The sequence below is a fragment of the Oreochromis aureus genome, linkage group 22, assembly GCF_013358895.1.
Source record: "Oreochromis aureus strain Israel breed Guangdong linkage group 22, ZZ_aureus, whole genome shotgun sequence".
NCBI lineage: Eukaryota > Metazoa > Chordata > Actinopteri > Cichliformes > Cichlidae > Oreochromis > Oreochromis aureus.
In genome coordinates this window covers 6,363,003-6,378,937 of record NC_052962.1, presented here as the reverse complement: position 1 = coordinate 6,378,937, position 15,935 = coordinate 6,363,003, and the positions used below count along the sequence as shown (strand labels likewise).

At 44.8% G+C, this 15,935-nt stretch overlaps 1 protein-coding gene across 1 annotated transcript; it reads right to left on the bottom strand.

Annotated features, from left to right (window-relative positions):
• Positions 1–8,548: 8,548 nt before the first annotated feature.
• Positions 8,549–12,353, bottom strand: LOC120435655. The gene is made up of 2 exons (XM_039605465.1): positions 9,450–12,353; positions 8,549–9,044 (listed from the first exon to the last, which is right to left on the bottom strand). The coding sequence occupies exon 1, from the start codon at positions 11,557–11,559 to the stop codon at positions 9,775–9,777; it is 1,785 nt and encodes a 594-aa protein (XP_039461399.1). The 5' UTR covers positions 11,560–12,353; the 3' UTR covers positions 8,549–9,044; positions 9,450–9,774.
• Between the last annotated feature and the right edge of the window lie 3,582 nt (positions 12,354–15,935).

Here is a 15,935-nt window from a genome sequence, read left to right as displayed (position 1 = left end):
CTGCTCGGTGACATTCGCCTGAAAGGAGACGCTACCGGTAGACTGCAGCGAGAACTGCCAGCATCTGAGCCAGCCAGACTCTGTCTGTCTCTCTCACCATGGTCACCTAAATGCAGCGCACAGTAATGGTAGGTTTTGTAATAAGGCAGATCGCGCTAACATAATATGCACTGTTAGTTGATTATTTACCTGCCGCATTAACGGGAGAGGACGTGCAAACGTTACCGCTGCTGCTGGGTTGAGATTCACGAGTCCGGAGCGGAATTAAAAACACGACATTCATTTAAGGTTATCGCGTGTTTTGTGAGCAAATGCTTTTGCATATTCGTAGTGTTTCCTCCTTTAAATGAAATATCTACTTTGCAAGTATTGCAAGTTGTCCCATTGTCATCCGTTCTCGTAAAGTATAACCAAACTTTTGAGCGTTTGAGCCGCTTAGGCGCCCTGCCAGGTAAATGACGCTCCGCAACGTGGTGACATCATTCGGGGCGACTGGAATCGATAAGGGAATCGTGTGCAAAAATGGCAAACGATTCCAAGGAATTGAAACAGTGGGAACCGGTTCTCAACAAGAACTGGGTTTCGATACCCATCCCTACCTGGCACTACTCAGTCCACTGGACAAGATCTGGGGGGACTGTTTCATGTGTGATCAGTCAAGGAGCTGGTCAGGTCTGTGAAGCCAGGCACAAACTGGGGTAGTCATCCAACTGCACTATTCTTGCCTGCCTTAGGGACTCCAGGACCGCAGCCACTCGCTGCACATCCTCCATCCAGGTGTCACTGTGGATGATGACCCTGAGTATATGCAGTTTGTAGATGCAGCACCCAGTCCACGAGGCGCTGGAAGGTGGCAGGGGCTCCGAGACAAATCGGTACAAACTGGACAGAGTGGAGAAGGATTTTTTTCTGGATTCGGCAGACAATGGAATCTGCCAGTAGCCCTTGTTTAAATCTGGTGTTGTGAAAAAATGAACAGTGCCTAACCGGTTGAGGAGTTTGTCGACCTGGGGCATAGGATAAGCATTAAACTGTGACACTTTATTCACCTTGCAGTAGTCAACACAGAACTGTTTAGACCCATCTTTCTTCACCACAAGAAGCATAAGGCTACACCTCGCACCGTGTGTTTCTTCTATTACTCCCAGCTTTAGCATTTCAGCCAATTCCCTCTGAACAATTTGTCTCAGGTGATGTTCAGGTAACCGCTAGGGTCATGAATACACTGTCACACCAGGGCGTGTTTCAAAATGGTGCTCTATGAGTGGTACAGCCAGGCATGGGGAGAACACATCTGCAAAACTCTGCTGCAGTGCAGCAACATCCACTCTCTGGGCCTGTGTAAGATGGTTATCACAGAGGAGGGAGGTGGGAATGGTGGAATTTGGCACCTCCGGCCCGAACTCATCTATCTTCTTAACCAGGCTCACCAGAGAAGCGGTTTCAGCCTCTCTCCATGCTTTGTGGAGGTTGAGGTGATATATCTATCGGCTTCTCACTTGTCCAACCCCTTCATAGTCAACGTTTCCCACTCGCCATGTGACCACAAAGGGTCCTTGCCACTTGGCTAGCTAGAAGAAGGGAGTAATACAAGCACTTTATCCCCCGGTTAAAACTGACTGAGTCTAGCCCCTTTGTTGTACAGGTGCTCCTGAGGTTCCAAGGCCTGGAGCAAATTCTCTCATGATAACCTCCCCAACATGTATAGTTTTGCTCTGACGTCCAGAATGTGCTAAATCTCATTGTTTGCCGGGCTTGGACCTTCATCCTAGTTTTGTTTAACAAGGTCGAACAACCCCATGGATTCCTGCTGTGGGGTTCAGAAGGAGAAAATCCAGTGGAGGCCTGGGGCACCTCCTGCACTTCAAACAGAGGGTTTAACCAGCGATCCCAATTGGGTTCCTCCTCATGACTTAAGGTCTTATTCAACCGCTCCACCAACCCATCAGTCTGACAGTGGTAGATGCTGGTCTGAACAGATTTAACACCCAGTAATTCATACAGTTTTTTTATTGTGCTAGACATCCTTCCACAGTTTTATCATAACCCATGTGACCAGCCAAGGGTTTGCAATGAGCCACCTGGAAAAACATTTCCCGGCAGCTTGTAGGCACCAACAACTGTGTTTAAAAACAAACTAAAAACCAGCAACAAACAACTTAAACATAAAAAAATCACAAAGAAAGAACAATACAGTCCACATCTGAACCAAAGAGAACCAAAGAGTAAAACAGTGAAATGTGGATTATTAATCCACCGAGAGACCGGTGACCAGCATCGCGGAGCATGACGTCCTAGCGGCATTGAGGAGAGTGAACACAAGGAAAGCGACGGGGCCAGACAGCATCACCGGCCGTCTGCTGCACTGCTGTGCTGACCAGCTAGCAGGTGTGTTCACTTCCATCTTCAACGAGTCCCTGGCGAAGTCTGTGGTCTCCACATGCTTCAAAAGATCCACCATCATCCCTGTGCCCAAGAACAGCAAACCGTCATCCCTGAATGATTACCGGCAAGTTGCGCTGACCTCGGTAGTAATGAAGGTGTTTGAGAGGCTGCTGAAGAACATCATCTCCTCTTCCATCCCAGACACCACAGATCCGCTCCAGTTCACCTACTGACCCAACAGATCCACTGAGGACGCCATCACCCACGTCCTGCACACCACCCTCAGCCACGTGGACAAGAAACAGGGTAACTATGTGAGAATGTTCTTTATTGATTACAGTTCAGCATTTAACACAATAGTGCCCAGCAGACTGTTCACAAAGCTGAGGGATAAGATAAGATAAGATAACCTTTATTAGTCCCACACGTGGGAAATTTGTTTTGTCACAGCAGGAAGTGGACAGTGCAAAAGTTATGAAGCAAAAATTAGAATAAAAATAAGAATAAATACAGTACACAACTGTACAGAATAGAATAAAATAAAATACTATATACAGTAGAATAAAATAGAATAAAATATACAATAAGATAAAAATAGAATACAAATGCTATATACAACTGAGTAAAAATACAACGATGCCAGAAAAGATTATTGCACATTAGTGTTATTGCACATGTGTGGATGTGTGTGTTTGATCAGCTGCAAAAGTCTTTATTGTGGAGTCTGACAGCAGTGGGGAGGAAAGACCTGCGAAATCTCTCCGTCCCACACCGTGGGTGCCGCAGTCTCCCACTGAAGGAGCTGCTCAGTGCTGTCACAGTCTCATGCATGGGGTGGGAGATGTTGTCCAACAGGGATGACAGCTTAGCCGCCATTCTCCTGTCACTCACCACCTCCACTGGGTCCAGAGGGCATCCTAGAACAGAGCTGGCCCTTCGGATCAGCCTGTTCAGTCTCTTCCTGTCCCCAGCAGAGATGTTGCCGCCCAGCAGACCACACCATAAAAAGATGGCTGAGGCCACCACAGAGTCATAGAAGGTCTTCAGGAGTGGGCCTCCACTCCAAACGACCTGAGTCTCCGCAGCAGGTACAGTCTGCTCTGCCCTTTCCTGTAGAGGGCGTCTGAGTTATGAGTCCAGTCCAGTTTGCTGTTCAGATGAACACCAAGGTACCTGTAGCTGTCCACAGCCTCGATGTCCATACCTTGGATGTTCAGTGGTTGCAGTGGAGGATGTTTGTGCCTCATGAAGTCTACCACCAGCTCCTTGGTTTTACTGGCATTGATCTGGAGGTAGTTCAGCTGGCACCAGTCCACAAAGTCTTGAGTCAGTCCTCTGTACTCCTTGTCGTCCCCATCAGTGATCAGGCCGACTATTGCAGAGTCATCAGAGAACTTCTGCAGGAAGCACAGGGTGGAGTTGTGGGAGAAGTCTGCAGTATAGATGGTGAAGAGGAACGGAGCCAGAACCGTTCCCTGTGGGGCCCCCGTACTGCAGACGACCCTGTCCGACACACAGCCCTGAGTCCTCACATACTGTGGTCGGTCGGTGAGGTAGTCCAAAATCCAGGTAGTGAGGTGATGGTCCACTCCTGAGTTCTCCAGCTTCTCCAGCGATCTGGGACTCAACAGCCGTCTGTGTGCATGGGTGCTGGACTTCCTCACTGGCAGAGCTCAGGTGGTGAGGGTGGGTAGATGCGTCTCTAACAGCATCACCATCAACACAGGAGCATGTGAGCATAGGATGTGTCCTCTCGCCACTGCTCTACTCCCTCTACACTTCAGACTGTGTGGCCACCCACGGCTCCAACACCATTGTGAAGTTTGCTGACGACACAGTGGTGTTGGGTGCCATCTCCAACAACAATGAGGCGGCCTACATGGACGAAGTGAAGAATCTGGCATCATGGTGCCAGGACAACCATCTCCAGCTGAACGTTGGCAAGACCAAGGAGCTGGTGGTGGACTTCAGAAGGAATCAGCACAGAGACTACAAGCCCTTTATCATCAATGGGGCTCCAGTGGAGAGGGTGCAGTCCTTCAAGTATCTTGGTGTCCACATCTCCTCAGACCTGACATGGGCTGCCCACATTCAGGTCCAGACCAAAAAGGCTAGGCAGCGCCTGTACCACCTACGACAACTGAGGAAGTTCAGGGTCTCTCCTAGGGATGGGTACCGGTGTCCAGTGCCATGATGGCACCGGTTCTGACATAAACGGTAGTAACCAGACCGAAAAGCAGCGCACATTTCGGTGCTTTATTTCGGTGCTTTATTTCGGTGCTTTTTTTTTCCTGAGCTAATTCTAGCCAATCATTTTACATTCCCGAGGATAGTAGGCGGGGCCAGGTACGTACGTTCTTTTAGAGCAGAGCTACAGATTAAAAATGCCCAAGGCGAAGCGATCAAAAGTCTGGCTGTACTTCACAGCAAAAGATGCAAACTCAGCAGCCTGCAACAAGTGCTTTAAGCTGATACTGTGATACTGTCAAAGGAGGTAACACCTCAAATCTGATGAAACACCTGGCGACGCATAGCGTTTTTTTTAAAGCCGAGAAATGCGCCGTGTTTGATAGCTTGCAGCGAGACCTCACACCGTGCACATCTACTGCGGGGGTGTGGTGCCTGTTATTGGACCCGGAGTTAGCAACATCCCCCAAAAACCCAAAGAGGAGAGTCCTGGCCCCTAGCCCTGTCAGCGTAGCAGAAATGATGACGGATGATGATGGCAGCAGCAGCCGTTCTTCTCTACGTGAGTAGCTTCATGTTGTTCGTGTGTAATTAACGTTGAGTACGCTAACCACATTATTACATTAATGCATGTAAGATGAACTAGCAAACACCGTCGTAGTTACATGGGGCTGTCTTCTTGTTTGATGGCAGATACTCCCTTCACCCTGGCCAAAAAGGCTAAAATGACCAAAGAAAAAGTGGAAAACAGTTAAACATGAGAGGTTTTTGGACAAAGTTTGTGTTTTTTCCATTGTTTAAGCACTGCTTCCAGCCAAGAGTGATGCCATATATGCCCTATAGCTGCAGAAAAGGCTAACATTGTTATCTTTTTACAAAAAAACCAGCTAAACATGAGAGGTTTTTGGACAAAGTTTGTGTTTTTTTCCATTGTTTAAGCACTGCTTCCAGCCAAGAGTGATACCACATATGCCCTATAGCTGCAGAAAAGGCTAACATTGTTATCTTTTTACAAAAAAAAAGCTGAACATGAGAGGTTTTTGGACCAATTTTGTGTTCTCCATTCTTTAAGCACCGGTTTGAGCACCGTTTAAGCACCGGCACCGTTTCAAAAGTACCGGTTTGGCACCGGTATCGGATAAAACCTAAACGATACCCATCCCTAGTCTCTCCAAAGATCCTCAGGATTTTCTATACAGGCGCTGTGGAGAGCATCCTCACACAGAACATCACATCATGGTTTGGGAACAGCTGTGTTTAGGACCAAAAAGCTCTCCAGAGTGATCCGTACAGCAGAACGCTGCTGCAGGATAGCTCTCCCCCCGCTTCAGGATACCTACACCAGGAGATGCCGGACTAGAGCAGCGCAGACACTGAAAGACCCATCCCATCCTGGCAACAAACTGTTCCAACTTCTGCAATCCGGCAGAAGGTTCCGCATCATCCGGGCAAGGACAGAGAGACTCAAGAGGAGCTTCTATCCCCAAGCCATCCGGGCCCTAAACCAACCCTACCCCCCCCCAAACCCATCGGCACAATGTACGTTTCAAATTCCTTTAATTTTAAATATGTTCATATTGTCTATTCTGTAAAATACTCAGATTGTCTATTCCTATTTAATTCACGTTATGTATACATGTTACTACTGCACATTGTCCCCCGTCCCCCCATTTTTGCATTTTTGTTCAAGAACCTTGAACCTTGAACCTTAAATATTAGGTCTCTCTCCTCCAAGTCTCTGTTAGTACATGACTTAATAATTGATCAACAAATCGATTTACTCTGCCTTACAGAAACCTGGTTGCAGGAGGATGATTATGTTAGTTTAAATGAATCAACACCCCCGAGTCATTCTAACTACCAGAAATCACGAAGCACAGGCTGAGGGGGCGGTGTGGCAGCAATTTTTCACACCAGCCGATGAATCAACCAAAGACCAAGACAGACTTGTAATTCATTTGAAAGCCTGATGCTTAGCCTTGTCCACCCCAGCTGTAAAACTCAGAAACCAGTCTTACTTGTTATCATCAATCGTCCACCTGGGCCTTACACAGAGTTTCTGTCTGATTTCTCAGACTTTTTTATCTGATTTAGTGCTCAGCTCAGATAAAATAATTATTGTGGGTGATTTTAACATCCATGTAGATGCTAAAAATGACAGCCTCAACATGGCATTTAATCTGTTATTAGACTCAATTGGCTTCTCTCAAAATGTAAAAGAACCCACCCACCACTTTAATCACACTCTAGATCTTGTTTTAACGTAAGGCATAGAAACTGAACATTTAACAGTATTTCCTGAAAACCCTCTGCTGTTTGATCATTTCCTGATAAAATTTACATTTACAATAATTGATTACACAGCAGTGGGGAGTAGACTTTATCACAGTAGATGTCTTTCTGAAAGCGCTGTAACTAAGTTTAAGAATATAATCCACCCACTGTTATCATCTTCAATGCCCTGTAACAACATAGAGCAGAGCAGCTACCTGAACGCTACTCCAACAGAGGTCTTGTTAATAATTTTACCTCCTCACTATGTACGACTCTTGATACTGTAGCTCCGGTGAAAACTAAGGCCTCAAATCAGAAGTACTTGACTCCGTGGTATAATTCTCAAACACGTAGCCCAAAGCAGATAACTCGTAAGCTGGAGAGGAAATGGTGTGTCACAAATTTAGAAAATCATCATTTAGCCTGGAGAAATAGTTTGTTGCTTTATAAGAAAGCCCTCCGCAAAGCCAAAACATCTTACTATTCGTCACTGATTGAAGAAAATAAGAACAACCCCAGGTTTGTCCTCAGCACTGTAGCATGGCTGACAAAAAGCCAGAGCACTGTTGAGCCAACCATCCCTTTAATGTTAACTAGTAATGACTTCATGAACTTCTTCACAAATAAAATTTTAATCATTAGAGAAAAAATTACCAATAATCATCCCACAGATGTAATATTATCTACAGCTACTTTTAGTACCATCGATGTTAAGTTAGACTCTTTTTCTCCAATTGATCTTTCTGAGTTAACTTCAATAATTACTTCCTCCAAACCATCAACGTGTCTTTTAGACCCCATTCCTACAAAACTGCTCAAAGAAGTCCTGCCATTAATTAATGCTTCAATCTTAAATATGATCAACCTATCTCTAATAATCGGCTATGTACCACAGGCCTTCAAGCTGGCAGTAGTTAAACCTTTCCTTAAAAAGCATCCCTAGACCCAGCAGTCTTAGCTGATTATAGGCCAATCTCCAACCTTCCTTTCATATCAAAAATCCTTGAAAGAGTAGTTGTCAAACAGCTAACAGATCATCTGCAGAGGAATGGCTTATTTGAAGAGTTTCAGTCAGGTTTCAGAGCTCATCACAGCACAGAAACAGCTTTAGTGAAGGTTACAAATGATCTTCTTATGGCCTCTGACAGTGGTCTCATCTCTGTGCTTGTCCTGCTAGACCTCAGTGCAGCGTTCGATACTGTTGACCATAATATTCTATTAGCGCGATTAGAGCACGCTGTAGGTATTACAATTACTGCGCTGCAGTGGTTTGTATCATATCTATCTAATAGAATCAAATTTGTACATGTAAATGGAGAGTCCTCTTCACACACTAAGGTCAACTACGGTGTTCCACAGGGTTCAGTGCTAGGACCAATTCTGTTTACATTATACATGCTTCCCTTAGGCAGTATCATTAGAAGACACAGTATACAGATGACACCCAGCTCTATCTATCCATGAAGCCAGATAACACACACCAATTAGTTAAACTGCAGGAATGTCTTAAAAGACATAAAGACATTGTTGGCCGCTAACTTTCTGCTTCTTAATTCAGATAAAACTGAGGTAATTATACTCGGACCTGAACATCTTAGAAATATGGTATCTAACCAGATTTTTACTCTGGATGGCATTACCTTGGCCTCCAGTAACACTGTGAGGAACCTTGGAGTCATTTTTGACCAAGTGTAACCACTGACTCATTTTAAATAGTTTAGGACAGCCAAACTATGGACCAGTTGCTAGGTTCGGCAGGGCTACAATAGAAAGCGAGGCGAATACGGAATGAAATGGCTGGAGACAGGAATTTGAGCAGCAACAGTTATTATTTTGCACAAAATTGAAATAAACAAGACACAAATTCCACATTGACAGTAGTAATGGTAATAATAACAATAACAATAATAAGAATAAGCCGGCAAAACAAAAATAACCCCAAAAATAGTCATTTGAGCTCAATGTTCAATTGTCTTTTTGTCTTTGGTCATTTGTCAAGTCAGAAATTCTTAGTCTAGTTCTTTTTCTCTTTCGTTTGTGGTTTGTGTGTTACCACTTGGGACTCTCCGTCGAGGAAGAAGAGTAAGTTCCTCTGCAAAGTTCAGTCCGGGCTCAGGCTCGCCATATCCATCCGGAGAGAATCCATCGTAATCCAGAATCTTAGTTCCTTCCACACGAACAAGGGAAAAAAACCTAGCCTGCACAACAATATTAACATTATTGCACACAGCCAGCTCCGTTTCTTCTCTCGTATCACAGCTATAGCTTCAGTTCTTTATCTTTTCCACATTACCACAGTAATACATTACATGCATGCTTTGAATATATCTCTCGTTGTACATGAAATTATTTTAACCATGTAAAACAACAAATGAATTTCTCGTTCTTTTTAACCATGAAACTGTGATTAATAGGTATAAACAGCAAGATAATAGATTTTTCCAATCATCCTTCAAGTATACTAACAAATTCTACCACAAACAGCATTTCCATCGTTTTTTTAACAGCAAATTACCACTCACGAAATGGTATGAACAGAAGAAACAACTTTTAGCAACAGACTAACACATTTTTATTCTTTCAAACACATGGGCTCAACTCACCAAAATGTTAGAAAATTCCGCACGAGCTATCCGTGGCCTGTCTCATCTACTTCCACGTGCGAAAAGACCTAGCTCATGTGAAATGATGGTCTGGTGTTTTGGAAGACGGGGCTAAAACCACCTTCAACCAATGAAAAAGGCATTTATCCCTTGTGATCCGGCAACAGGAAAAATAAAGTTTGCTGGAGGATCACACTTCCTTTTTTCAAAATAAATGTTGCTTTTCAAAATAAAAGAATGAAAATACATTTATACAAATAAAGCGAAAACAAGAAAAAAAAGAATAACAAAGGCAGTTTTCTCTACCGGGTTACACTCTCCCCAGCTAAATATCATGCACGTCTCGTTGCATGTGTAGCCAGTACTGTCCCTCTGTATTATTTAGGGACTCAGAAAAGGCTATGCTTAAACCCTGGAAAAGTGATTTCACAACAGTCACCAGAGGGTTTCCTAAATCAGGATAATCAAGTCTTTTAGGTGGATGTCTGATTCTTGTTGACTGTCTTACTGGTTGAGTTGTAATGGGATCACCACTGTCCATCTCATCAGGTGAGTTAACAGGCTGGTTTCCTGGTTCTTTAACTGAATCCTCAGACGATTCATCCAATACGGTTTCGGTTCCATTGTCCACAGGATTGTCAATTCCAATCTCGTCCCCATCTGGTAAGTTTTCAACAAGCACATGATCCGTAAGTTCGTCTTTGCTTGCATTTTTATCCATATTCGGCTCCTTGTTGCTAGCAGTTTCAGAAAGGTCACAATCAGGTAAGTTTGTAATGTCTGGTTCATGAGAAGGTTTTGGATATTCATGTACAGTAGTAAATCTGGTTATTTCTTCACATGGGGAATCATCAACCCATTGAATGAAAAGTTCATTGTCAAGTTCCATTGATTCTTCATCCTCATTGCTTTCTGTGACAACAGTTTGACGCGTTTTAGGACGGTGAACCTGCTGTGGCTCAGATATGTCTGCGGTGGCAACCGGGAGGAAACTGCAGGGAAGCAACAGGTCTCTGTGTAAAGTTCGGGAGGGACCTAGCTTTGACTCGGGTTTAACAGTATAAACGGGTAGGTCGCCTGCACGTTTGACTACCACATGGATGTCTGCCTCCCATTTATCAGCAAGTTTGTGCTTGCCACGCAGCCGCACGTTTCTAACTAAAACCCGGTCCCCAGGTTCAAGTTCTGAAACAGTTATTTTGCGATCAAATCTGACCTTATTCTTGTCTGCCACTTTTTGTGCAGTTTGAGAAGCTAACCTATAGCTTTCCTCTAGCCGTTTCTTGAGACTTTCAACATATTGCGAATGTGTCACTTTTTGATCTTTGCTGAGAGGAAGTCCATATGCAAGATCAACAGCTAATCTGGGTTTTCTACCAAACATCAACTTGTAGGGTGTAAACCCTGTTGCATCACTACGGGTGCAATTGTACGCATGTACTAATGGCATAACATAGTCTTTCCAGTGAGACTTTTGTTTGGATTCCAGTGTTCCTAACATACTAAGTAGTGTTCTATTAAATCGTTCAGTAGGGTTACCACGTGGGTGGTACGGGGTAGTTCTTATTTTCTTTATCCCAGAGATCTCACACAGATCTTTTATTAGTTTTGCCTCAAAATCAGGACCCTGATCGCTGTGCAGGCGCTCAGGTATGCCGTAGTGGACAATGAACTGGTCCCACAGGCACCTGGCGACCGTTCGTGACTTTTGATTAGAGGTGGGCAACGCGAGGGCAAATTTAGTGAAATGATCGGTTATCACAAGGATATCACGTGTGTTGCTACTGTCTGGTTCTAGACTGAGAAAATCCATACAGACGAGTTCTAAAGGTCTGGTTGTTGTTATGTTGACCAGTCTAGCTGCTTTTTCAGGAGGACTCTTTCTCCGTATACAACGATCACATGTTTTCACTTTTTGCTCAACCTCTGTTGCCATGCGTGGCCAATAGAATCGGGTTCTGACCAGATCAAGGGTTCTGTCGATACCTAAGTGGCCCATGTCATCATGCAAACTTTGGAGCACTGAAGCTCTGAGCTCCTCAGGAAGAACAAGCTGGTGGGTCACCTGGTCTCCATCTTGTCTTTTTCTGTATAACACCTCATTGTGCATTTCCAATCGACTGAGTTCCCTAAGCAAAAGAGGGAGATCTGGGAGTTCTTTTCTAACAGTCGGTGGAGGTGTCTGGCCATGTTCGATTTGTTTGATAACTTGGTTGATTGTCGAGTCTGCTCTCTGCTTATCCTTAATTTCTGATTGGGACAAGGCAGGAATGGTTGGTAAGCCATGATGTTCTTCTGAAACATAGATGTCTGGGATCGCATCAGCTGAGAGGGTAAGTGACTCTACAAGTGTAACACCACTATCCTGACAATCATTACTGACTTTTACAAGGTGATTTCGACAGATTGCTTGGACAACATCACTATCTACAAGCTTTAGGGTGTCAGTGGTGTCAGTGTCAGCTAGGTGACGCTCTACAAATCGGCTTACACGCTCCTGCTCTTTCCTGGACTGGACATCATTTACGAGTTCTCCATGAGGACGTCTAGACAACCCATCTGCGTCTAGGTTGTACTTGCCTGCTCTATACTGTAACTTAAAGTTGTAGTTAGACAAAGCGGCAAGCCACCTATAGCCAGTGGCATCTAACTTAGCAGAGGTCAATATGTATGTGAGTGGGTTACTATCTGTAACTACAGTGAACTGACCACCATACAAATAATCGTGAAACTTTTCAGTCACTGCCCATTTGAGTGCTAAAAACTCCAACTTGTGGGCTGGATATCGTGCTTCACTTCTTGATAACCCACGACTGGCAAAAGCTATGGCTCTGAGCTGACCTTCCTGCTCCTGGTAGAGTGCTGCACCTAAGCCAGTAGTACTGGCATCGGTATGGAGCACATAAGGCAGCTTCGAGTCTGCAAAGCCCAAGACGGGGGCTGACATTAGCTTTTCAATGATGGAGTCAAAAGCTTTTTGACACTCTGCGGTCCATCGGTCCTCAAATGGCAGTTTGGGATCAAAGTAGGTCTGGTTGGGTTCTTTGGACTTTGATTTCTTACGGAGTGGTGGGTAACCACGAGTGAGGTCACTGAGTGGGCGTACTATGGACGAGTACCCTTTTACAAAACGTCTGTAGTAACCTGAGAACCCTAGAAAAGATCTCAGTTCTTTGAGATTCTTGGGCCGTGGCCAGGTCTTTAGGGCCTGAATCTTTTCGGGATCCGTCTCAACTCCGCTTTCAGAGATTACATGCCCAAGATACCGAACTGTGGTTTGGAAAAATTTACATTTTTCCGGCGATAACTTTAGGCCATACTCTTTAAGGCGATGGAGTACCCGCATAAGTCGTCGTTCGTGTTCTTCCAAACTATCTGAGAAGATGATGAGATCGTCTAAAAGACGAGCACTTCATGTAAGTTCATATCGCCCACACAGCGCTCCATCAGCCGCTGGAAGGTGCTTGGGGCGTTGGTTATGCCCTGCGGCATGCGGTTAAACTCCCAGAACCCAAGCGGTGTCACAAACGCGGTCTTTTCTTTGTCTGCTTCCTCAACCTCTATCTGGTAATACCCAGACTTAAGATCGAGGACCGTGAACCACTTGGATCCTGAAAGGGCAGAGAATGTCTCTTCCAGATTTGGAAGTGCGTAAGAGTCTTTTATTGTTTGCAAGTTCAGCTTGCGAAAGTCTATACATAGACGCACATCATTGTTCCGCTTTCTCACCACAACAATGGGAGACGGGAAGGGTGACTGAGACTCTCTTATCACACCTGCAGCAAGCAGCTCCTGCAGGTGTTTCCGGACAGCCTCAAGATCTTGAGGGTGTATAGGGCATGCACGGTGCTTGAAGGGAGTCGGATCATTAAGTTTGATAGAATGTTTCACCTTGCTCGTACACCCAAAATCAAGATCATGAAAAGCGAATACTTCCGGAATGTCACTGAGTTGCTTGGTTATCCTCTCTTTCCATTCATGTGGAATCGGTGAGTCACCAAAGCTGAAATTCAGCGGTGCCTTGTTTGTGGCTGACTCAGTAACACTGGTGACATTATGCTGGGACAGGATACAATGGAAAGCTCCCAGCTCTGCAATGACACAAGTAGACGGGATAGTAACATCTTGTTCTGTTTCATTTGTAATCATAACAGGCACTTTGTGTGGAGCTCGGGAAGGAAGTGTTATCAAGCAAGTTTTAACACAAAGGCCACCAGGCAAGGAAGACTGAGAGGGGTGTTCAACTATGGCACATGTGTCTGCTGCAGTACAGTGAACGTTAGCAGATCCCTCTAAAACCACTGTTTGGCCTGCTGGAACTACAGCTGTAGCCTTGCCCGACAGGGTAACTAACCCAATGTTCCCATCTTTGTTCTGTGTATGTCTTAGTTCGAGAGTTTTCAACAGGGCTCTAAACCCGCAAGGACTAGGTAAGTAGTCAGAAGTCTTAAGGTCCAAAAATTTTTCATAAAGGACATCAAGCGTGTTTGTTCCCACTAACACTGGGGTCTGACTGTTTGGATGAGTGTCTGGAACAACAAGAGCTAAGGTTGGTATGTCAATCTCTGCATCTAAGAAGTCTTTTGGAAAAGTAATGCATGTCTCTATATAACCCAAATAGGGGACGGGCTGACCTGCAGCACCCTCCACTTCTAAAAGATCATAGAGTGGGTTAAGGTTTTGATCTGGAAAGTTCTGTTTGTAGAACGACTCAGTGACTGTGGTCACTTGTGACCCTGAGTCCAGGAGACAATTCACATTAATGCCAGAAATGCTAACTACTGCTGTGCATTTAGAGCCAACCAACCCTTTTGGCAGACTATACTTCTGTGGCTTAGTGACAGATTGCTTGCAGTTAGCACGCTGCATGTACTTAGTGGGACATGATCGCCTGGCTGCAGTCTCCATTTGCCCCGCAATAGAGACTGTTTTCAGTTTAACTGTTCCTTAGCGGCTGGAGGGTTCTCAACCTCCCATTTCCTCTGTTTCTCTTGAAACAGTTTGCGCTTTTCAGCAACTAGAGCTGGGTTTGGTTCATTTTCACAGTTTGGCTTGATGTGGCCATCTTCTCCACATTGGAAACAGTACCACGGTTTGGGTGGGGTACTTTGAGTTTTAACTGTTCGTTCTGTGGGCTCCTTGCTCACTTTGTCTGGCTTTCGGTTTTCTTTAGACTTTGTATGGGGGGCACATCTGGAATTCTGCGTTTTTGGTTTCGCAGTCAGCCACACCAGTTGGGCCTGGAGTTCTGCAACTTTCTTTGAGAGTTCTTTAATTGAGCTTAAGGTGGTTGTGTCTTCATTTTCGTCTAAGCAGCCTTTGACTGTTTGGAGGTGGTATGTCGCTTTTTGTTTTGTGATGTTCAAATGTTGCTTCATTCGCATGTTTTTGGTAGCATTTTGGTCTTCTTCTGTGCGTAATAAGAGAAGCAACTCAGGAAAAGATGGGGGGTTTGTCCGTTTTTGTTTTATTTGAAGTGCGTTTAAAAGGGAATCATCCCAGCAACCATGACAGAACTGCGTGACAAGGAGTCTGTCAACATCATTGCTTAAAGCACCACCACGTTTTACAGTGTGAGTCAAAGCTACCTGAAGGCATTGTAAGTATGCCGACGGTTTCTCACCTGGATTTTGGAAGGTGTCAAGAAATTTGGCGTAAAGCTCTCCACCATCTTGAACTGTCCCATAGGCAGAATCCAACATCTGAAGGTAGTCTGCAGGTGAGCTGTCGGGGTTCAAATGCTTAACTACGTCAGCTGCCGGGGGTAAGAGAGACTCAAGAATCTTTCGCAATTGTTGCAGTTGCGACAGGGAAGTGTCACTCATGATTAGTTCAGCACTGGAACGCCAAGTATCATAATCTGGCTCATAGGTTGGCCGGGGATCCTTGCCAGAAAAAGCTCTGAGTTTTTGAGAAAAATGTTGCACTGAATGATCATCTCTTCTCACAATGTGCTCAACTACTACACGCTGCACCTCAGGAGGGTTTAAATCAGGTGCAGGTATGGTGGGTGCACTATGAGCTGGGTTTCTTGCAGTGTGGTTTGAGTGGTTCGATTGTTGTGCACCATCAACACTGGGTTCAACGGCTGAAGGCTGAAACTCAGCCAAGGGAGATTCAGGTAAGTCAATTTGCTCTGATTGATCACGTTCAGGCTCTTTGATTGATTCAGCAATCTGTGACATCATGTCCTTCAGAACATCTGCAAACCCTCGGCCGCTCATTTTGGCTAGGTTTTTTAACTCAGTGAGATATGACTTGGTTGTATCATTCCCCACATCATCGCGTGTATACGCTTGCAAGAGATTGTATTCTATAGTTAACTCCACTATCGGATATGTGGTTGTAAGGTAACGGCTCAAGAGCATCAACAGCAGTACCTGAATTGTACTCAACAACAACACTCGGGAAAAACTCAGATTTACTATCATCTACCTTTAAATCTTTTGAGATTGACCCATACTGTTTTAGGAATTCAGTCACCTC